Source organism: Hydra viridissima, unplaced genomic scaffold (assembly GCF_058129835.1).
Source record: "Hydra viridissima isolate aposymbiotic clone 2 unplaced genomic scaffold, HvirCarnegie_v1 scaffold_11, whole genome shotgun sequence".
Taxonomy (NCBI): Eukaryota; Metazoa; Cnidaria; class Hydrozoa; order Anthoathecata; family Hydridae; genus Hydra; species Hydra viridissima.
In genome coordinates, this window is record NW_028324310.1 from 14,439,786 (window position 1) to 14,464,604 (window position 24,819).

General features: G+C 27.9%; 2 protein-coding genes across 6 annotated transcripts; one reads left to right on the forward strand and one right to left on the reverse strand.

Moving 5' to 3' along the window:
• Nucleotides 1–1,350: 1,350 nt before the first annotated feature.
• LOC145190958 (protein O-mannosyl-transferase Tmtc4-like) lies at nucleotides 1,351–24,801 on the reverse strand. Of its 5 annotated transcripts, XM_090066207.1 has the most exons (19): nucleotides 24,693–24,801; nucleotides 24,010–24,110; nucleotides 23,849–23,936; nucleotides 21,444–21,529; nucleotides 21,190–21,267; nucleotides 20,237–20,377; nucleotides 19,843–20,045; nucleotides 18,105–18,279; nucleotides 17,888–17,944; nucleotides 14,774–14,845; nucleotides 13,253–13,332; nucleotides 12,940–12,991; nucleotides 10,824–10,879; nucleotides 10,626–10,689; nucleotides 8,001–8,078; nucleotides 7,803–7,917; nucleotides 7,380–7,492; nucleotides 2,592–2,661; nucleotides 2,054–2,502 (listed from the first exon to the last, which is right to left on the reverse strand). In XM_090066207.1, the coding sequence occupies exons 4-19, from the start codon at nucleotides 21,495–21,497 to the stop codon at nucleotides 2,369–2,371; spliced, it is 1,542 nt and encodes a 513-aa protein (XP_089922333.1). In that variant the 5' UTR covers nucleotides 21,498–21,529; nucleotides 23,849–23,936; nucleotides 24,010–24,110; nucleotides 24,693–24,801; the 3' UTR covers nucleotides 2,054–2,368. The 5 variants fall into 5 exon arrangements, 2 of the variants coding, with proteins under 2 accessions (XP_089922333.1, XP_089922332.1); XR_016444852.1 differs by lacking the exon at nucleotides 24,693–24,801 and having other exon boundaries at nucleotides 1,351–2,502; nucleotides 10,829–10,879; nucleotides 19,848–20,045; nucleotides 24,010–24,684; XM_090066206.1 differs by lacking the exon at nucleotides 24,693–24,801 and having other exon boundaries at nucleotides 24,010–24,680.
• LOC145194704 (uncharacterized) lies at nucleotides 3,880–6,479 on the forward strand. Its single transcript, XM_080072375.2, has 2 exons — nucleotides 3,880–5,599; nucleotides 5,817–6,479. Exons 1-2 carry the CDS (start codon nucleotides 5,462–5,464, stop codon nucleotides 5,997–5,999), a joined length of 321 nt encoding a protein of 106 aa, XP_079928501.2. The 5' UTR covers nucleotides 3,880–5,461; the 3' UTR covers nucleotides 6,000–6,479.
• Nucleotides 24,802–24,819: the final 18 nt, after the last annotated feature.

The following is a 24,819-nucleotide window of genomic DNA, read 5'->3' on the forward strand; positions in this document are numbered from 1 at the left end:
TATAGCAATCCTTTGTTAGATGATTTATATCTTAATTAACTATAGATTTTAATTATAGTTTATGTCTAGTAGGGTTTTCGTTTAGAAGAATTAACAAGCATGCGTTATATCTTCGTATATTTTCTAGCGAAAAATATTGTTATTCATAACGTTGATAGCATTACAATTAATAAGAGCTTGAATGTTACGTTTGAAAGGAAATCCAATTCGTCTCGCTTTAATAGTTTCGAAAAGGTAGCGTTTGTAAATTAACCAGCGTGAGCATACTTGTGAATATATGGATCAAGTTGCAGAGAAAGCACAAAAACATTTTCTGAGTTTACGTAGTTACCTCACCACAAGGATGTACAATCTATCCACATCTCCCATACACTATTAGAAGAACTTCCAACTCTTTCGTAATCTTCTTTAGAATCTTTTTTGAAAAGGAGCATGCGACCAATACCAGGACTAATGCTGATGTTAAACTATGTTTGCATATTTAGCTATCCTGTTGTTATTTTACATACGTTTTTAAGATTCTTTTGTTTGATAAGGTCTTTCCAATCTTTAAATGGCTTTTTTATTAATGAAATTTCATCAATAAATAAACACTCTCCGTGTGATGTCAAGATAGCTGATGATGATTAAAACATCTAGATTACTAACTCAAGGTATTAGCTAAAAGTATCCGAGGATTTTTATGCTCAAGAATGAGTAATTATACTCTTATAAAAGCTCTTAAAAAGCGTGCATATTCACTTTTCAAAGTAAATGTGTCCACTGAATTTGTTCAGCCCTTACTTCTGTAGGTTTTTCACAAAATGTTACAAGATCGGCTCATTTTAGGTTTTCTAGACAACAAATTCGGCTGTGATGTAAAGCATTATTTAATCGAGATGAAGGTAAGCAAAAACCTAGCAGTCTTAATGGAACTTGCAAAATAAATTATATTTTTATTTTACAAAATCTAACTTTACAAAATAAGACATCTAGATGAGCTTGAGCATAAAAGAGAAACTTAAGATTAGAAAATAAAATGAGAATATATTTATTATATGTAATCAAATATTAAATCAAATCACTTAACATCTATGGTTTTTTTTTCGACCATCTTAAATTAATTTTTTTAAATCTTGATAATATTCTTTGTTTTAATATTTAACTAAATATATTTTTAAGAAAGTTACTAATTTTAGTTGAGTTGTAAACCGATAACATTAATTAGTAACTAGAATAATGGCAGATGTGAGCACATTTTAGAGATGTACTCCCAGCTGCCAACTTCCTAGCTACCATTTTCTAGCTGCCATTGCAATGCACACGTTTAAATACTTTAAATTTGAAAAGAGAGGCAAAAAATAAAATAGATTAATGTCAATAGAAAACTTTTTTTTTTTTAAAAAAAAAAAAAACCTGATTTAACCAGCAATAAAAAAAAATTGCCCAAAAATTAACTTCAAAATGTTGTTTGTATAAAAATAATTGTAATACAAAATAAATTCAAATATAGAAATTTATTAAGTCAATTTGCAATTATACATAAATTCGGATTTTGTATCAAAAAAGAGAATCAACATATTTCAAAAACAATTTTTAATAAAAAAGAAAATAAAAAACTGTGAATTACTTGCTATGATTAAAAGTTTTATGTAAATAAAACCACAATTTTCTCTGCAAATTAAAGATATTTTATGAAGAAAAAGATTTTTCTGTTGACTGGTTCTATCAAAAATATCCTTTTATTGACGTAGTTAAGCATAATTTATCTAAACGCTGTATTGGGAAAATTACAATAAAAAGCTGTCAAACACCTTAAAGAAATTTTTAGGAATTTTAGAAAATATTCTAGTTTATAAAGGAAGACAAATCGAGTTTTAAAAAAACTCAATGGATTGAATAATGTTTTGCGTAACTACGTCCGTATGATTGCAAATTGTTTTTAATATAAAAATAGTTACCGCGGTGTGACGTAACAAAGTCCTATGCGTTAAGAAAGTCCGTATATATGAAATAAACATTTGGGGAAAATAACTTTTTTTAACAAGATATCTAGTTAGTTAAAATAAGTAAATTTTTTTTTCTAAATGTTTATTTTGTATATACAAAATTTGTCATTTCTTAAATCATGACTTTCTTAAAGCACAGGACTTTGTTAGGTTACACCACGGTATAATAGTTTTTATAATATTCGTTGAATTAAATAAGAAGCGATAAATAAAAAATATAAAGCGATAAATAAAAAATACAAAAAATAAAAAATTCTTTTATAAAAATAAAAAATTATTTTGACCATAAAGTATATCCCAAACCGTTTGATTTACAAAATATAAAGCACGTATTGCAGCAATCGCACGTATTACACGTACAGCAATGGCACAAAGTAAAATTATGTTAACTTCCATACTTTAAGAAGTTTTTTTAAGTTTGCATTAGTAAACTCGCTGTTGGGGTTCATTTCCAACGATTTAGTATAAAACTCGTAAGCCTTCGGATAATTTTTTAATCGGTGGTAAACTACCCCTTTAAAGTTCAAAATGGAGATTTTTTTTCTGTTCAGATAAAAGAAGAAAAAGAAAAAAAAAAAAAAAGGAATCTTGAAGATTACTAACCTAAGTTTCCGACAGCATTAGCATGCATGGGATTTTGTGCTAGAACCTTCTCAAGGTAATATTCACTTGACTAAAAAAATATTCTACATTAGAGCAACAACAACAAAGAAAAAAAACAAACAAACTTATGTAGGGGAGAACCTTAATGAATGGGACGATTATTAAATGGGACAAACTCAGATTCTTATAGAAGCATCGATATAAGGATATTCGTTTGCGTTTGTGTTCGTTTAGTCTGTGGTCACACTAAACGAACACAAACGCTCGCGAACATGCATTTTATTTAAAAGATTGCTTTTAGCCATCTAAATAGCCAATTACAAAGGTTCATTAGAATTTTTTTTTTAAAGAATATTTCAGGTGGTCATTTCCCAAATCGATCTATTAAACAAATGGAGATACATGAAAGAGTAATGCAAATCGTTTTTTTAATCTTTTTTTAAAATAGAAATTCTTTTTTATTTAGTGTTGTTAATTCTTATTATTGGGGAGAGATTTATTATATGAGAAAGTAGGACTCAATTACTTTGACACTCAAATTTAAAAAAAAAAATTCAATAACTGGAGTTAATCCTATTACGACTAATTGTAGATAGCATAGATTATTTATCGGCTTATTTATCACTATCTATTTTCATCCTTATATTTCAATTAAATCAACCAGTACAATATTTACAAAAGGATCGAACGGTTCAAATGAGTAAAAAAAAAATAAATTTAAGAATGTTCTTTGAGACGAGATGATGCTGACAGAGCACCGTTCAACTGATTTGTTAAAAGTAAAAAAAATCAAGTACATTTATACAAAAAAAAAAAAAAAAAAAATCCACCCCCGGTATGAGTTTTTTTTCGAATACAATTTCGTGTATTCGAAAAAAAACTCATACTGGGGGTGGAGAAAATATTGTTAAACATAAGATTTCTTTTCATAACAGCGGAGGTTCATTCTATTTATTAAAAAAAAAAAAAAAACAAGAGAAAAAAAAACTTTTCGCATTTACGTAGACGTTTTTCAAATAACTTTTAAGTATGTTTACACAAGCATTAACTAACTGATGTCATCAATATAAAAAACAAACCGAATTTTTTTGTTCAACGATTAATTTTCAAAAGCTGAAATCTTTAACACTCAAGTTAGCAAGTTAAAATGTAAGAACTGCCTGGACTTTTTTAGCAAATAAATAGCGAACCCTAAAAATACGGTTAAAGAGACCCCCGTCTAAAATTCGGTAAAAAAAAATTTTTTCGTTTCTAGAAACGCGTTTTCAAATTTGTTTAGCAAGTCATGTTTTTTTTTTTTCATACTAAAGAATATATTAAACTACTACAGGGATTTTACTTTCATGCAGGAACGAACTTTTTTTATGTAAAAGAAGTTCGATGGCCATCGTACAGTAGCGTAGCTCATCGTACAGTAGCGTAGCTCAATGCCAAATGATGACCTTTGACTGTAGGCATGCTATGGTTAATTATTCAACCGCTTGTTGTTTATTTTCATAAAAAAAATTTTTTTCATATCATAAGTTTCATATTGTAAAGTAAATGTATATAACTTTTTTTGAAATATTTAATGCGGCTCTTCGGCTCACGTAAATATTTGAATGCGGCTCTCGTGTCAAAAAGTCTGACCACCGCTTCTATAAAAGTTCATTGACTCAACCGCATCAGCGTAAATAGTTTTACATTGTTTATTTGTATTGCATTTCTTTTTTATAAACAGTGGTTTTAAATACTTTATTAAAATATGTAATCTGTTTTTGTAAACGAGTTTTGTTTATTTCAGTTTTTTTCTTTTGGCACTGTTATTTGCTTTATTTCAAGAATTGTTTTGCGTGGTCGAGAACCATGTAATAAATACAAAAAATAATAGCGATTATTCAATGAGTTTTTCCTTTTTTATTTTAGAAATATTCATATTCAGAAAAATAAATACTCGTTTAATATGAGTCCAGACTTCAATATTAAGAACAAATAAGTATTTTTTACTTTTAAGCTTTTAAAAGAAAAAGATGAAAACTAACATGCAAGTGAATAAGCAAAAGCTGAAGTTTGTCTATTTTCCAATATTCTCTTAAATGCAATCAGATTCAGCTAACTGAAAAATTCATAAAAAACTTTAAGAAAAATGACTGCAATAAGTAGACAGAAAAACAATTTCATTACGAGGAATGGCTCCAGATGAAAATTGTACTGACTGAACTCCAACATGAAAACTGGAACAAAACTTTGCACTGGGGGGAGGGGGGGTACACCATCTTAAGCATTTGAAAATCTCTCAGCGAGGTCTAAGAATAGAAATTCTACTGAGGTTACTGTAACTATAGGAGCTACCATTGAGAGCCTGTTTCATGATCTTTTTCTAAACGTCGATAAGGAAGGACGAAGAAAAGACTCCAAGGGTGTACGAAACTTTAGTTTCGTACATCCTAACTTTCCATCAAACATTTCAAAACCAAGTTTCGAGTTCGAATTTATTCAGTAAACGAACTCGAATCAGATGTATTTAGTTAATCGAATATATTTCGAGTTTCGAACTTTGGTTCAATATTTAGAATATCGCTGTAAAGTGCTAGTAAAATATCTTGTCCTACTTCATCTACAACTGGCTTATTTGCTCACCTGAGAAGTTATCATAAGAAGGAATCAGCAAAGTGTGATAAAAAGACACAAGAAGCAAAAAAGAATGAAAAACAAAGAAAATAAAGATGGAAAACAACTGTCAGTAAGTATCACAAATCTGTAGGCAAAGAAAAGAGCATGGGCGTCTGAACACGAATGAATGGAAACTGGTCGAGAGTTATTTAACGATTTTAGCTCACTTTGAACAGGCTAACAGAGAATTATGTGGTGAAAGCTACCCAACGCTATCCATGAAACTACCAGCTCTGTATGGATTACACAAGAAATTGCAAGGTTCCATCATTAACATTGCAAATAGAGGCTGTGGAATTTCACTGCCGGGAAAACTTGTGGCATCTTTAGAACGAAGATTTCCTTCTTTTGATGAGGTAACAAGAACAATTATTTATATACTGAGACTCAGAAATGTTTATTTCAGTCTTTTATCAATCTTTTTTTTGACATTCACTGTCATTATCAATCACGCACTAATTATTAAATTACCCGTTTCCATATAAAGCTTTCTTTAACTTCAATAGAATTACGGACCATATCTAATTATCTATATTGTTGGAGCTATCTGACAGCTACTGTACTATTTTGTAGGTTCAGCCTGATGCAGTTTGGACTCTTGTAGATCTCAGGTACAAGCCACTTAACTGCAAACAACCTGAAAAACTGGCGGCCTGCTTATCAAAGCTTCGTGAGCTACTCAATGAACTTCCAACAGTACCAGGTCCAGGACCAGAACAAGTCCAGTCTCTGCACTCCAGTGATAACCTACACTAGCAACACAATCAACAGGCTTGTGGGAATCCCTCGATTACATGGTGATAGCAACTGCAACCAACGACAATGTTGTTGATGCTGATGTTCAGGTACGATTGCACTTAATGATGATGTGAAGATATATTTGAAATATATGGCAATTGGGCGCAATGGTTGTCCACTGACATGGTGAAGGCAAAATAAAAGTCGATTTTCTTGTCTTGCTAAGCTTGCTCAATTACTTCAGGCCTAGAGACCAATATCAATTCAGAGCGTCTGAACTCGACATCTGGGAACATCGTTTCCATTAAACGCTGCAGCCTTCTATTCGAGCATGTAGAAGAACTTACCTTTCTTCATAAAATTTTTTAGATTTTTGACATTAGAATAAGTATGATTTATTGAAGATGACACTAGTCTTGGAAAATGTGCAATTAGTTTAGTTAAACCTAATCTTAACCCGACATTAACCGAGTGATAAATGCGATTTTGTTCTACACGCGGCACATTATATTAATATCTAATTATCTATATTGTTGGAGCTATCTGACAGTGTACTATTTTGTAGGTTCAGCCTGATGCAGTTTGGACTCTTGTAGATCTCAGGTACAAGCCACTTAACTGCAAACAACCTGAAAAACTGGCGGCCTGCTTATCAAAGCGGCGCGGCGTTTATGATTTATGGCAGTTATGATTTGATTTTTTTCTTTGTTATGAGCATTTCAAAGTTGATTGTACTTTAACAGGTTTAACAGGTTATGTGTTTAGTGAATCATTTGACTGTTCTTGTTTAATTAACTCGTTCAACTCTGATAGTGAAAACTCAGTACTGGTCTTTCATTTTTGTCATAATGATTAAATCAATTGAATGCACACTTACACTAGTTTGTCTAAAGAGATATATATATATATATATATATATATATATATATATATATATATATATATATATATATATATATATATATATATATATATATATATATATATATATATATATATATATATATATATATATATATATATATATATATATATATATATATATGTGGATAGTAAATGTAAGCATGTGGATAGTAAATGTAACTTTCAAAATTGTCAGTTACATAAAAGCCAATGAATAAAATCATTTTATTATTCCCAAACTCGAAATGTTCGTAATGATTGGATCGAACGAATTCGATCGATCGATGATAGAAAATCCTAATCTCTCACAATTCTAATGGAAAGTGGATATTGATAGATGCAGCATACTTACATAATTGTCTGTAGTTTTCTACTAAACAAGATTTGTAGTGTTTTATGTGACATAATTCAATATAATTCTTTAGCTTGAATAACAACTTAAAATGATAACTCCTTTCATTAGAAAAAAACAAACAAAGAAAAACAACTAAAAACCTGTAGGTCTCCTGCTTTACCTAATGCATTTCCAACAACATAAAGAATTTCATGATCACGTGGAAACAGCTCCAATACTTTTTTAGCAGATGCTTGCAGTTCAAAGACATTTCCTAAATTGACAAAATTTATTTTCAAAGTGATAAAAACAGTTTAATAAAAATACTACAAGCTTTTTAAGTATGAAGAAATTGTAACCACAAAAATCATAAATTACATGGGAAATCTTCACTAACCCTTTTAAGGCCTTGTGCTCATCCTAATAATTTCCATTGAATTTAATTTGCTTGCCTCAGACATTTTGTTTTACATTTCTTAGAAATGTTACAAAGTTTGAATGGATATTTTATCTTAGGCAAAGCAGAATATATTTGTATTTGGAAAAAAAAAGTGCTTATACTATGACATAATTTTATGAAATACCAATGTTTCCCAGCAAGATAATTTTATTTTGCCAAGCTTTTAAGTGAGTGTTTTGAAGTTCTATAGCCATATTAAATTTATCCAAGGCGTGGTCAAACTCATCATAATCTAAATACTAAAAAAGTAACAGTCAAACTACTACATTTGGTTTGAACAACTATTATACTCAAACGAAACAGCTTACAAAAAGTAACTAACCAAATTTCCCCAGTTGTAATATGCATCAGGATACTTTTTCCTTAAGGTGGTAGCTTTTGTGTAGCAAATTATGGACTCCTAAAATAATCATAATGAGCTATAAAATTTAGAAAGACCATTTATAGGCGTGAAAAAAAAAAAAAAAAAAAAAAACCACTAAAAAATTTAATAAAACAAAACTTGTGCAGTGAAACAAAAAATGTAAAAAGTTTAAGAGCTTCAAATTTTTTGTATCTGTTTGTTGTTCAAGTAAACAATGGAATTCAATTAAATCATATTTTTATTAAAATGACTCATTTTTAAATTATTTTTCCCAACACTGGTGTGTATTTATCTGTACATGGCATTTCAAAGAAAATGTGAGGACCAGATTTTGTGATTTTTGCCTCAAATATGAAGAAACCAACAATTTTGAGGCAAAAATCTTTAGAAATCTTTTTTTTATTGAATTATTAAAAATAATTTTTATATTAACAATGTTAAATATACTTGCGAAAAATAATTTTAAAATATTGCATAAAAAATACTAAACTTTAAATAACTGATTTAAATAACTGATGTGGGGAAAAGTTGTACCAATTGTTATGATTTTCAATAACTGATTATATTTATTAATCATAGAAAATAATACTAAGTTTTTTTCGCCAGAAACAAGGCACATTTGGCAACATTAAAACGTTTTTAAGATAATTTCACTATTGTGACATAAGGCAGAGGATATCCACTCCTTGGGCCAATTGTGACAGTAACCAGAGTTAATTGTTACAATTTTAACTCATTGTATTTAACAAACAAAATGTATAAACTATATATTATTATAAATTATATATACTATATGTAATATTACATAACATTTTGAATTGGGAGTTTGTCTTACAGAGGTTTTTAGTAGCGCTTTACTGAAAGCAGACCTTTGGCATATTAGTGACAGATGCTGGAAAAAAAATCACATTCACCAAAAACTTTATTGTTCTAAGGTCATGCTCCATATATTGGTTTTATCTGATTAATGCTTATAAATAGTATGTCTGATAAAGTTAACAATAATAATATCAAGAAGTTCCTCTCTCAAATCTTATTTCGTTAAAATATCCTAAGTATTTGATATAAAAATGTTTCAATAAATCATATGGTCATTTATTTAACCTGGTGATGGTTTTGCATCCAAACATCTACTGCAGCATTTCATTTTAAAAGGTCCAAAGATATTTCTTTCATAAGATTGAAGTTTGTGTAAGATGTGTCATGGAAACAATAAAATGGAAATGCAATTTTCTCTGCAGACTATTACAGGAGCAGTTTATCCATTTATTTTAATATATAAACGTCTTCATTTGGATATTCAAATTTAACAAAATATTTCATAAACTTATTGCATCCAGCCAGTTTTATTCCCAGATTGACCATAACCTTGGGGCCCATTTCATACAAAGTGAGGCATAACATTTTTTCCTGGGGAAGACTGAATAATGGAGGCACTGAATTACTAACACTATTAACAAGTAAACAAGTTATAAGCAAATTTATTAAATTTAACTAAATGGATACAAAGCTCTTTATTCCTTTAAAGTTAAACTTTAAAGGAATAAAAAGCTTTGTATCCATTTAGTTGTTATCAAAACTATTTGTTTTATAAACACAAGTAAATAGTTCAATGTGATCTTGCAATATTTGAAGTCAAAGTAAAAAAAGGCATCTTATCTCTTGATAGAAGATTAAGAGATACCACTAGCTGCTTTAAAAAAGCCAACAGCAAATGCTTTGTGCCTTTTATGGCTGCAAATTTGCTTGCCTTATGTGTTATGCAAACACCTTTTTGTCAATATTTATATACTTTGAAATTGGACTTTTAAGCAAGTGAGAACTTTAGCTAAATTATAATAATATTTATCAACATTTGGTTTATTGAAATTCATATCTAGAGCAAGGCTTTTAGTTCCCATAATTCAATATTTTGGTACTGCATTACTAATTAAGTACTAAATGAAGCTTTATTCAATTTAATGAAACATTGGAAAACTTGAAGATTAATAATTTCATAATGACTAGATCTTCAAGTAAATTAAGATTAATTAGTTATTTGTTTTATAAATTATTACAGAACAAAATAAGAAATCAGAGCAAACTTTATAAAAACACAAAGAAAAAAGGTTTATACAGTTTTAGCTGACAAATTTGGATGTTGCTTCATAAAGGTTTTGTGTCAATCATTTATGAACCAGCTAATTAACAATTCACCCCAATTTTTAGGGTATTAACACCTCCAAATATTCTTTGATAGGCTGATAGGCTATAAAATTTTCTTTTAGTAATACACCAAGTAGTTTTATGAGGCCTCTTGTAAATCATATTTGAAAATTTATATTTGGTATTATTGAAAAAAGATTACACACACAAAAAGTAATCTTAAAAAATATTAAATTTTCAAGACACAATATGGCTGGGTGTTATGTCAGTAAATTAGTAATTATATATTACTTATCAATGTACGGAGTGGCATTGGAGGAATTTAAGGTGTTACATTGATATTGAACATTTGCTGACAAAACCTCTTCACTACTTTATTTATCAGAACTTGATACTAAAGATACTTTTTGAGTGATAGCAAAAAAAAAGGATCATTACCTCTTTTTTCTTAAGGTCTGCTTTGACAGCTCCAAGGTTCATCCAAGCAGTTGAAAAATTAGGGCTAGGTAATCATAAACAATTGCAAGTAATCATAGTTCGATAAACATATATAAAAAATAAAAATAAGCAATAATAACAAAAAAACAGACAACCACTCAGAGAAAAAACCTCCAATTATATAGAACACTCAATCACCTCACATTGACAGCCTGTTGAAGATAATGTTCTGCTTCTAAAAGCATATTTTTTTCCTAAATACACAAAATGATTTGTTGGATTTTTTTTTCCTTATTCATGTAAAGACTTCATAAAATTCATTTTCAATCAACAAATATAAAACTTATTTAATATCATTTCAGAACATGTAAATGTATTTTAAAATCCAATCTATTTTAGCTTTTGAATTTTAATACATATTGTACAGAGAATAAATAAAGTACTGGATTTCAATTGCACTTAGAGTAAGTGATTTAATTTTGGAATTTTTAGTTTTAAAAATAGCAATAAATTTTGAACATAAAACAATAGTGCAAATACTTTTATTTATTTAATTTAAATATTTGAGTTCATTTATATTAGTAATTTTTCCCACTGCTTATTGAGTCATTACTCACATATAAATGGAAAATAAAAATTCTAACCCAGTGATTTTAATGTCAAAGATGCAGAATGCTCAGGAAACCTAAGATTTTGAAATCAAGTGTTGAAAATTATTTAAAACAGGAGACAGGTAAAGGACAAGTACACATGAGCTCAAAGAAAATCACCTGATAAAAAGTTTTCATTTTTAAATTTTTAAATCACCTAATAAAGTTTTCATTTTTAAAACATACAATAACAGGTGATGAGAATTGATCGTCATGTGATGAAAATAGTAAACACAACTTTAAAAACAGATATTCATCAAAAGAAGGTCATGCTGTCAATCTGGTGGGATTTCAAAAACCATGTGTATTTAGAGAAACAATTTTTTTTAAAAGTGTGACTCCAACCTGATGAATAATGACGCCATCAAATAGGAGAGCAAAAACTAGATCAGTTGTAAAAGTGCTTTTGATTATGCAAGGTCACATATAAGTTTAGTCATTCATCTAAAATTATTTGGATGGGATCTCGGATTACTGCACTATTTTCACCAGATATGGATATCATCCATTTTGTTATTTGGTAAAAAAATTTGAGTGATAAAACCATAATAATTGATGATAATTTTAATCCTATCCAATCTTAGGAAAATTTTCTGTTGATAAAGATAAAAAAATTATTTTTAAAGGTGGCAATAGGTCATCAAATGAAATGTTAATTGATAAAGTTTCTGTTTCTTTAATTTCTTGTCTTTTATTTACACAGAAAAAAACTTATAGCATTCTTGGTGTTTTGAAACAATTTTTATTGCTTTTGTTATTTGTGACAAGTTGCCAATTTAAGTTATTTTAGAATGTACATCACCTTACTCTACTATGAAATAATATCTGGCATACTGCATGACAAATGAATAAAATAGTCCATGGCTGTCAGCTATCAGGTCCACCCCTAATTGCAAATGCAGGAGATGAGCGCAGTTTGGTGTCAATTCAATAAAAAAACAAAAGATAATCACAACACAGAACATGCAATTGGTGAAGAGTTAAATATTAGAAAGCCAAGTGGAGCATAATGAGCTCTACATTGCTGGCTAATTTTATGTTACGACATTTTTGTGTTAGGTTCATGGTGAAACTCTAATCACTATATCTATATAAAATACAAGTGGAAGCTTTCAAATGATGCTGCACATGATGATGCTGTGTACAGAGCTGGTCTATTTAATTCTTTTTAAAACACGTGAGTGGAAGACAGCAGTAATAAAACTACGTTTGGACACTTGGCTTAATCATGCATGCTAAACTTTCTGCAATTCTGTAAAATTTTTTGAAATAGTGAAGAGTAATGACATTTAGTGTTGACATGAGCATTGGTTGGCCAAAAAAACTGAATCTACTTGTATAGAACACCATTTAAAATAACAATGGAGTTTGTTGTTTTAAGATTTTTTAATGATGGTTTCAAATGTGCCTCAAAAATGTCGTCTTAAGCCAGCTCATAATATCATTTTTAAATACTGTGTATACATATGTATGTGTATATGTGTGCGTGCGTGCGTGTGATATATCCTAAAACTTCACAGTTATTTGGTCATAAACTTTAATACTCAAGAAAAATATGTATTATCAAAAGTTCAAACAAGCATAAAAAAAAAAAATAATTAAGCAAATAATTATAATTAAGCAAAATTAATAATTATAATTAAGTAAAAATAAAAGAATTATACCTTGTAAATATTTCCAAGATTATTAAGTGGCTGATCATAGGAGGAGTCAAGTCTTAATAAAAAAACTTATAATAACACAAAGATAAATAACACTAAAAACAAAATAATTACACTCTTTATGATTTTTTGCCCAATAAAACCTGAGCAAAATTTTTAAAAAACTTTCAATAACTGTTTTAAGTTAAGTTAAGGCAAAGACTTTTACTAGTTAATTGCACCAACTAAAATTTTACAGTAAACAAAAATTTATACTTAAAAAATTACACTAGCTCCATAAATGAAAAACAAGATTGGGAAATTAATAAGAACTAACCTAATAGCTTCAAGATAGGCTTTAATAGCTTTATCTGTGTTTCCTTTATCCTGGTTAACTTTACCAACATTATAATGTACCTATAGCAGAACAAAAGATTTGCCATAACAAAACAGAATTGCACATAACACCTATAATAATGTCATTCACCTGCATAATCGTACAGGGACATTCTTGACCTGGTTTCTTTTATATTCCAAAAGTAAAGTTACCCAGATTTTTTTTTTTTGAATTAAACAATAAATTTGCTATTGAAAGTTGAAGTAGTGTGCTATAAGAAGGAAACTTGATTTCAAGAATTGATTTTGAATTTTTTTGGGTCATATTCTCAGTAATTGTATCTTTTTTATAATAATTGTAATTTTTTTTATCCGATTTTTATAACAAATTTAATATAACTTTTATGTTATTAAACATCAAAACTATGAGACAACAATGAAGTTGTTGGCTCATAGTTTTTAGTTGTTGTTCTCATTTAAACTGACAAACCACTGTTTCCTTTTTATGGGTTCAGCTGAAAGTCTGGTTTTGACAAACTTGCTTTGTTCTCAGTAATTTCAAATATACTTGATACTCTGACAATCAACTGAAACTGTGGAGAAGGAGTAAGAGGTTGCTTTTTATTATCTGATGCTTTAAGTTTTTCTTTTATTACATAAATCCATCAACGAATTTATCTAATAAAAGAAAGAATTTGTTCATTCTTGACTGGCCTCAAAGTATTCATTTAAAATGTTATGTTCTATTGAAGTAAATTTAATTTTTTCTTTTTTTCTTTGAAAAACTGAATTATGCCATTAACTTTTTCCTAGTTTTCATTCAGACAACAAAATTGCATGCTTCAGCATTATTTTGAAGATCACAGAGCCCAGATCTTAGTGTTTGTTTTAAAGTTACAAAACAATTTAAAGAAAGGTGATAGTTAAAAATTACTGTAAGCAATTAGTAAACATTATCTTGGGTATAAAAGTACTGAAACAAATTAAATACAAGTTTGTATAAATAAGAATACAATCCCAAGCAAAAGACAATTCCTGAAGAAACAATTGACTACCAAAATAACAACTGCCAACAAAATAACTTCTGTAAAATAGTCAACTGCTTATTCATCAGACTTGTTTTTGCTTTTGGCCACGGTTTGTTGGTATTTTGCATGTATTAATGGTCAGGAATTTGATTGTAAATCACTAAACATTTTTTTTACATGTTCCTTGCTTTTTTTTCTAACTTCATTTAGGAGTATGTCTTATTTTACACAAATCGTTAAAAAAAGTATTAGTGAATTAAAATTTCTGAACTGCTTTGCCATAACCATACAGAATAACTAAATCAAGTTAAAAATTAACTTAAGTGATTAAAACATTGAGTGCTATATCATAAAAAAAGACATAACTATAGAATGTAAAAAGCTGTACAATAACTTATTGGTTTAACTGAACTGTTATTGATTGCTTGAAGATTACCAATGCTTTATTATTTTAGAGTTTTGAAAAATAAAGTAGAAAAAAAAAAAGAAAATACTTTAGCATTTAGGGGGCAAACTTGGAGTCCAGAGCTAAATAAGGCCGTCTCATTTAACCAATCCGAAGCTCTCTAAATGTAAAGCAAAGAAGTTTATAATTTTTTAACATCTTTAACTTCAAATTTTTTTTTCATAGTTTCAATGAAATTCACATGAAAAACATTTTTTAAATTATACATAGACAACATAAAAAAGTTCAATGGTCATACTTTCAGGAGTTTCATGAAGATGAACTTTATGTAAGTTTTCTTTATTTTATTCAAGTTATTTCAATGAAATTCACATGAAAAACATTTTTTAAATTATATATAGACAACATAAAAAAGTTCAATGGTCACACTATCAGGAGTTTTATCAAGATGAACTTTATATAAATTTTCTTTATTTTATTCAAGTTAATTATAACATAGACAAGATAATCTTTAAAACATAATTTACATTGTAGAACCCATAATGTTATATTAATTTTAGTAATCCATAAGTTCTATTGCTTCTGTTAACCAAAAAGTCAAAATGTACATGTTGTTGACCAGAGGTTCAACAAAGACAAAAAAGGATATTGCTCTAAAACAGATATGAGAGGCATTTAACCCTTTCCTAACCAACATGTTCACATAAGAAAATATTCATCATATGTTTCTGCATTTTAGAAAACTTCTAATCATATATTGTTTCTGCATTTTAGAAAACTTCTAATCATATATTGTTTCTGCATTTTAGAAAACTTCTAATCATATATTGTTTCTGCATTTTAGAAAACTTCTAATCATATATTGTTTCTGCATTTTTGGAAATTGAGAAACATAAGTTGGGATTTCTAAGTTCTGTCAGCTTTTCTCAATTGTAATATTGATAAATAACTAAAAGCTATTAAATATTTAAACTTTATTGAACATTGAAAACTAATATTAAACATTAAAAATTTTAAACTTTAAGTGTACAAGTATAATATGCGAATGTATGTGTGTGTATACTGATTGTAACAAATTTACAAACAGTAACAAGTTTATAGCAAGTTTATAACAAATTCTAAAACAATTCTACTTTAAATTGCAACACAAGAAAACCTTTGCATGTGGAACACTTGCTATATGATCTAAACTCAAATTTATTTTTACTCCAAACCTCACATTGTCCATAAGATTCTTCAAATATAACTCAATATCTCCATAATTCTAATATTTGTGAATGACACTGGGTTATATTACTAAAGAAAACACAACATTTTTGTCACCAGCAATAAGATTTCTGAAGCTTTTTAAATCATGGTGTGTATACAGTAATAGGTGGAAATAGACCTTGAGTAATATTTCTCCAGAAAGTAAAGATTGTAATTTATCATTTTGCAATATAAAATAACCAATTCAAAATATATGCAATGTTACTGTTTTAGCGCTTTTCAGTACAATCAACCCACCATTTAAAAATCCAAACAAAAAAACAATATCAGTATAAATAAGGGAAAAATCATTCAAAGAAAACACATCGCTCATTATATTTCTGAATAAATAAAAGAAAACTGATGAGCAACTTAACATCTACCATTTTGTAATGATTAGTAAAATTTACAATAAAGCTGCTGTATTCTAAATTTTGCTCTCAACAAATACTAAAAGACATACTTTGAGTAGGCACTCAATTAATTTTAAAATCTAAGGAAAAAAAACTAAAGATAAAACTCCATTAGGACTTAAAAGTTGGATAAGAAAAGGTTAAAAAAATATTTAGTTGTTTGCTATTGTTAACTCAAACTAATCAAGCTATTGAAATGGAGAAACAAGACCTCTTGTTGGCATTGGAATTCTTAAAAAACCTTTGTGAAGTTCAGTCTTAACTAAATCTAATCGTAAATCAAAATCGAGCGAGTACAAATCCAAGACCAGCAAAATATAGTGGAAGACTAACTAGAGGATGTACGCACTCCTTGAAGATGTTACTAAGCATTCGCTTTGCACTCCAGCCGCATTATCATCTTCATTAGTACTAGCCTTTTCTTCATGTAGAAAAATTGCATCCTGCAAATGAACTAAACTTCAGTCAAAAAGTAAGTAAACTTTTATTTATTCAGAAAAATTGACAATAACAGCTTGTCCCAAAAGGTAAGTTTGATGAAGCTTAAAGATTTGAAAAAGATACCACCCAGTTACTTGTAATCCTGGACTAAGGATTGAGTAAAAATGATTTAAAGCTAACAACAGCTTGCAAATCATAACTCATTCAAAACTGATAACTATATAAATTTTTGCTATAAATTTAGCTTCATCGAAAATGAAAAATAAATTCTTCTTAAACAAAAAAAAATTTAAAAAGTTGAAACTTATTTAGTAATACAAGACCTATAATTGTAGACATGAAAAGTCTAGTAATGTCTTTTCTTAAAACTATTGACACATTACAAGCCACTAAGAAGAGGCTTAATAAGTCTTGAACCATTTCAAAACCAAATCAAGCTTGCCATGGTAATGGTATATTGAAATGGATTTATTTCTAAATGCAGATCCTTAGTAATACTTCTGAAAAATCTGATCAGTGATATTTGGAATTTCTAATGGTTTTGTTTTTGACAGATTTTCTTGCCCAGCAACATTAATGGCTCTCTTTTGAGTTCTGAAAATTTGATCTACTTTATGTTCAAATTTCCAGAAATCCAGGAGATGGGAAATTGAGATTTCAGTTAAAGGCACCCAAATTTATAAAAACTTACATGTTTGATATCTTATGACATTCTTCATGGCACAATGCTTCCAAAGAGCCTTCAACTACTGTTAGAGCCATATTTTAAAATTACAATTATTGATTTTGTTTGGTTATTGGTCCCTAGGTTTTTTTTACATATTAGCATTAAAGTGGAATAATGGTGGAAAGTAGATTATGGCGGAATGTTTATTTCTTATAATGATTAAAATTTTATAACTTCTATTAAACTAACTAATTAGTTCGAACTTGTTGCACTTCCTTTTAAAGGTTTCGAAAAGGGATTTGATAAATGCTTCTAACTTTTTTAAGAGAAGAGTGGTAGAAAGCCAATTTTCTTTATCAAGGAAGTTGTTATTAATAAAATAGTTTTTCTCAGAGAAACTTAACTTTTTCATATTTTAGACTAATTTACTTACATAACATGATTTTGCAACAAAGATAATGATAAGAAATGTCCACAAATATGCTACAACCTAAAATTTTAGTTTGCACAGAAATTAGTCCTAAGAAATAAAAAAATTTGATGAAAGTTGAAAAGAAAAAAACTAAATATATAATTAAACAAAAACTATTGTTAATGTATAACAATTAACAAGAAGCCATTTGAATAAACTCTAAAACTTCTTAAAAGACCTTTCTATATCTAGTAGCAGAACATAACAACATAGTTCCTAGAACAACCAACATAACAAAACCAATTGATGAAATATACAAGTTGCGCTCAGCTATAACAAAACCCACACGAAAGAATAAATTTGTTGATGGAAGGAAAGGGACGACCATAAAGATGAATGCCATTGCAAAGCATCTAAATAACAAAAAACTGACAATTCATAATGATCATTTCCTTAGATACATACAGTTTGATGGTAGAGTGCAAATATATAGTCAAACAATCTTTTTATTTTGTTAAAATTTGTACAAAATATTTTAAATCAATTTACAATCGCTTATTGAAATTTTTGTACAAATATTTTTATGTGTATGGCACAATTGAACATAATTTTAATATTTAACAGGGTTTTTTTTTCCTCCTATTTTAGTTTATTCTTAATTTTTTTATGCAGATTCTAAAGTTTTTGTAACAAATCTAGTTTTTAAGATCAAAATTGTTATTGCTATGTCTGGAAAACGCTGAAAACAGTAACTATTGATAGTTTCTAACATAACTGTAGTAATTTTTTAGATTCTTCAAAATTAAGCATCAAAGCTATATTCCTCTACAATCAAAATATTTATTCATTAATCCAATTGCACACCCAGTGAAATAAAATCAAATCAAAATGTGAAGGAAACTTATGAAAACAATCAAGTTTTTTCATATCGAAGGAAATTAAGTTTTTAAAAGGCACAATCTAAGGATTTAAAAATGGTTGTAACACTCTGCATTCTCTGTAAAATGTAAACTCTGCATGAATTATGAAAGAGATGGATTTCCATACCCTCATCTAAAATTTTTACCCATCAACACTTGCAATCTTTTGGTTAACTAATAAACCAATAGAAAAGAACTACGAATGAAATAGCACAAACCTTTAGAATATAATTTAAAAATATAAAGATGCTAATTATAGGAAGAATAAAATTGGCTTCTGTTCTTTGGATGGTTTCTAAAAATGCATTTCTTTCATTCATATCTACACTTTATATTTTATTTAGACTTTTTCCCAGGAAATCATGAAGATAAGTAATGAACACAGTGAACAATTTCATTACGGTCTGTAATCAAAAAATGTAAAAAGAAATGGTCCACAGTCTCATTGAGGTAAAAGGAATACAACTTTATTGAAGGAAATGTGCCACAAATTTGGTTAGTTAAGACTAGACACTAAAGTGAGATAATCCAGAAAAATGACATCATTAGCTGTAAGATTTAGCTCAATAAGTTGTTTTTCTAGTTAAAAAAAAAAAAAAAAGGCAAAAGAAATTGAATATTTTTAACCTGACATAGTGACAATTCTGAGCACATATTTAAAATCAGCATAAAAAATAAGAATAAAATATGAAATAAAGAAGTCAAACAAAAACATTTTTTTGACCAAGTTAATAAAAATTATATAAAAATATAAAATATATATTCATATCAGCATAATTTGTACATTAGCATACATTCACACACTTAGTATATTCATTCCGATGCATAGTTTTTGGTAGCAGCATCTGTCAGGCATTTCACTGGTTATTCAAGATAAATAACCAGTGAAATCTTTATTATCTGCTTTTTTTTAACAATGAGCAAGTATTAATAGAAAAAGATAGAATCAATAAAAAAGAATTCATAGGAATTTCTGCAAACATCTGACAACAAATCAAACAAATTTCTGTCTAAATGTGTTTGATTTGTTGTTTTGTGAACTTTTATAAAAACTACCTTACAAAATATATCTTTAAACTCTGCATAATTTTCAAACATATAGCACCAAAAAAAAACATCATTAATATTGGAGCAAACAATCGCACATCAGCAACAGATGTAATTAATGGTATACAACCCATTGCCCAATCAAAACATAACCAGTGTGGAGATAACAAGAGCCATATATTGATTGCATAAAGATAGCAGTAATTCACTACCTAAAAAAAAAACAACCAAGATTGTTCTCTTTCTGAAATATATGAAGTATAACGAGAACTATATGAAATATATCAGAATATTAGAAGAAGTATATCAGAAATATATAAGAAATAATCAGAACTGAAGATTGATATCAAAATAAAATCATAAGATAAGCTGAAAAAAGTTATATTAAAAGTGCTTGGTTTACCCGAAGAACAACTGACTCTTGAAAAGAAGCAGGATTGTCTTTAGATGTAAAATTAGGCAGGTCAGAGTTCATGAGATGAATTCGGAAAGACAACAAGACCAATCCCAGAACAATTAAAAGTAATATTCTTTTCAAAGATTTCTAAATTTTCAATGATTTCAAAACAGTATATGCGGTATCCATTGTGAAAAAGTGAAAAACCATATTTTTATTCATCAGAAATATCAAAAAAGTTTTTATGGAATAAGTAGTTTTATCATTATTATTATTATTATTATTATTATTATTATTATTATTATTATTATTATTATTATTATTATTATTATTATTATTATTATTATCATTATTATTATTATTATTATTATTATTACTATTATTATTACTATTACTATTATTACCATTATCATTATTATTATTATCATACTTGTTATTTAATAAGACTATTTAAAAAAACTTTATGCATTAAAATACATAAAATACCTTTTAAAAGAACTCATTTACAATATACTTTCCAAAAAAAACTTTGTTTTTTTTTCCATTTAGTAAAATTATTTAAAATTTTTTTATGAAAATTATTGAAAAAATTTTTTTTCCTTAGTATAGGAACAATTTTTAATAGTAAATTTCACCGATTTATTGAAAGTAAATTATCAATAGCATTTTTGAGTATTTTAGTGGCTTTAGCATTCAGACTACTTTTAAACTTTGTTAACAATCTATTCCAATTAAGTTTAGTAATTACATTACAATCTAACAGTTTATCTCTAAAAGGTAAGATGAAATGTATCTTTAAAAATTTTTGGCACCTCAAAATTATAATTATATTACTATTTAAAGCCAATCTTACAACTTTAATTTTAAAACAACATTTTATTAACAATAACTTTTATTAAATTAAACTTGGCGTTTAAATTTGAATACAATTTAAAAAAAAAATATTTGCAGTAACTTACTTGTTTGTCAATGTTAAAAATGCCATTGAAATCATTCAACTGCATAACCATAATGGCCTCATATGCTACACAAACACCCTACAAATTTTTAACATTGTTTCAAAAACTAAATGTTATATTAGTTTTATTTATGGACACAACTTTTTTACTGCTTAAGATCAGAAATTTTTAGTTTTCAATTTTTTTTTATTATTTTGAAAAGCATTCTCAAACATGTCAGTGATCCAATTTAACTATAACACAAATAGTCGAACCAAAACAGTGATGCCTTGTTCTTTAAAAAATATTGAAAGTGTGGCAAGCAACATGCACAGCAACAGATATTTCCAAGAGCCATTATCTAAAGCAAATCAACGACAAAGTTTTTTTTAAAAAGGTTTTCACTTCAAAATAATCAGAAACAGCAAACTTTAAAAAAATATAAGTATAAATAAATATAAATATAAATATATGTGTGTGTGTGAGTTTATTTGGCATAAGCCTGGATCAGTGTTAATTCAAAATGTTACATTTTGTATTATTACTGTACTACTTACTACTGTAGATTCTTACTATGACGTGTCTTTAATATTAGGAGTATGCAAAAGTTTTTTCATCAAACTTTAATCTTTAGTTAATTATGCAAATTAAAATATAATCACTGTTTTGATATCATCATGATTCGAAAGAGAATTTTTTCTTGTTAAATATTACTATTTACTTTAAGTGAAGATAATTTGTCATTTTTAAAATGATTTTTTTAGAACAAATGAAGTAGAAAAAAATTCTTTTTAAGACATCACATGCTTTATAAATTTTGACAAAGAAAGCCACCAATCCAAATCATTCTGTTTATGAAATTGAAGAACAAGAAGTAAGAACTTGTCAAAGATTGTTTGCAAGGTTTAGCAGTGGACTTAGAAGACCAGCAACTCTCTGGAAGATCACAAGAAGCCAAAAGTGAAGATTTGTTAGAGCTGCTTGATGAAAACCTACATCAATCGACAATAGAATTAATTCAAAAGGTTTCAGTTCATCAATCAACCCTTTAAAGATTTTTATTTGAATTAGAATTCAAAAAAGCGGAAGAAGAATTCTGTATAATTGAGCAAAAAAAACATGTTTTAGCAATTGAACAATTGCATTTAGCAAAGTTTAAGAAAAAGATTTTTTTTTATAGAAAATAGTTATTGGAGATGAAAAATAGATCTATTTTGAGAACCCTAATAACAAAAAACAGTGGTTAATTCATGATTAAAAAACAGTTGCAACTCCAAAAAGAGACTACTACTGTTATAAAATTGATTTTATGCGTTTGGTGGGATATTAAATTGTATTTTGCGTTATTGGAACCTAAACAAACTGTTAATGCTCAAGTTAATTTCAAAAATAAAGACGATTAAATGAAATAAAATCTTAAGAAATGGACCAGGTCATGCAAAGCAAAAAACCATATTGCTACATGACAACGCTCATCTACACATTGCTATGGAAACAAAAAATACAATATTTGAACTAGGCTGGGAAGTCATCCCACATTTTGCTTGTTCACCAGACTTAGCACAATCAGATTACCATTGGTTTCACTCACTTGAGCATTCTCTTAAAGAGCAATTGTTTACAAGCTGGCAAGACGTTGAAGATCTCCTTGTTTTTTTTTGAGCCCAAACCAATATCATTCTACAGATATGGTATGAGACTTACCTACAAGATGACAAAAGGTCATGAATTATAATGGAAATTACTTTAATTGTAAGATATATTTAAACTAGTTTTTTGAAATAAAATTAAAATAAACAAAAAAAAAACAACAAAAAGCGATAAAACTTTTGCATATTGCTAATAGCTTTTTTAGGAGAGTTTATGCATTTCTTTATATGTAATATTACTAGAATTAAAAGAGATCTTATTAAATTGTTGCTTATTCATCAGACTTTTTTTTTAGATAATTGGTGAACAGAGTCATTCAGTGTAAATATTATTTTAGCATGGTCATAGCATGGCCGTGAATTACATAACTCCAATACTATATCGAATTAAATTCACAGTCAAAAGGTTTGTGTAATCCTCTGAATTTATTTATTTATTAATTTATAAAAAAAAAAAAAAAAAAAAAAAAAGTTATCAAAAAAAAAAAAAATATATTAAAAATTGTTATTATTTTTTTTTTTTGGCATGAACATCAGGTTATTTATAACATTCATAACAAATAAATGCAATTTGTAAATATTTTTTTAGATGTTTTTGGTAAAACAATCATTCAGAAACAAAATTTGTTTGTTGTTTTTACCTAAAATTACCATTACCTAAAATTTGTTTTCTGTTTCCAACAACTTTTACAAATTTTAAAAACAAATTTTAGATAATGAGATTAGGATAACTCACTAGACCTAAAAAAAGTAAACTTTAGTTAGCCTAAAAAATTATACATATAAAAGTAAACTAGCAAGGATGAGGTGATTTTATATTGCTTATTATTTTATTTAAAGCTTTCAGTCTTAGCTATAAAACTCAGAAGTTTATTAAGTAAGTTTGTTCTAAGTTTAATTACTCTGCTCTTCACCCATAAAGAAGCAACTTATTAAATGCTAGTAATTTTAAAATCACTACTGAAAACAAAACCTTTTATGGGTTTGTGGATTCAAAAAAAAAAAAAAAAATTACTATAAGGAAAAATTACCCAGAAAGCAATGCTTTGAATAACATAGGAAAGATAAAATGAAAAAAGTGCAACATAACAAATCAGCACGACCAACGATGGCTGCAACCTATATAAAATAAATTATGAACATTAAGGATCATTTTTATAACAAAAAGAAACTAAAGCGATGCAAAACTTACACTTTCAGTATGAATTGGATGCACTGCAAACAAGATGGCACATAATAAGCTTGCCTTTGGTGAAGTAAAAACTCTTCTTCCATCACAACCAATCAAAATACCTCCAAACAAAACAGAAAATACTTGCAAAATAAATACACTATTAATGCAATGTAACACAATATTAACAAGATGGAAGCCCCAAGGTTTGTACCCGCCAGCAAGAAAATAACTGAGTCTAAAGGATAAGACAGTAAGAGGTCGGTAACTCTTATGGCTTAAACTTGACTGAATATTTGTTCCCCAAAAATCATTTTGAAAGACATTCCAAATTGAGGAATTAGATTGTACATCATTGTTGGACAAGATGGCAGAGTTGTCATCAAAAGTAAAATCAGCCCACTGAGTAATCCAAAAACAAAAAGCTGACAGAGATGCAACCAAGACGGAGCATATGGGAAACGAGAGGACAGGTACAGGCAGATCTTTATCATTGAGTGTTAAAAACCGTTCGTTTGAATTTCTGTTTTTATTTAATATAACAATCTTGTTCTGAGACATAACTCTAAATAATATCAAATCCTTAGAGTTTTTAGGAACGAAATAAACTTTACAATTTCACACTTTGTGTTGCAATAAGAAAATAGGGAACTCATATTTTGTATAAAACATCTAATGGATTCCCATCTTTGAGAACACCTTACCAGTTTGAGCAGTACAAGCATTTCACTTTTTTATTCTGTTGTATTTTTTCATAGTGATTCATTGAATGACTATTGAGATAATAAACTCAAAAATATCCATCACTTGATATTACATCAAAAGTTTGCT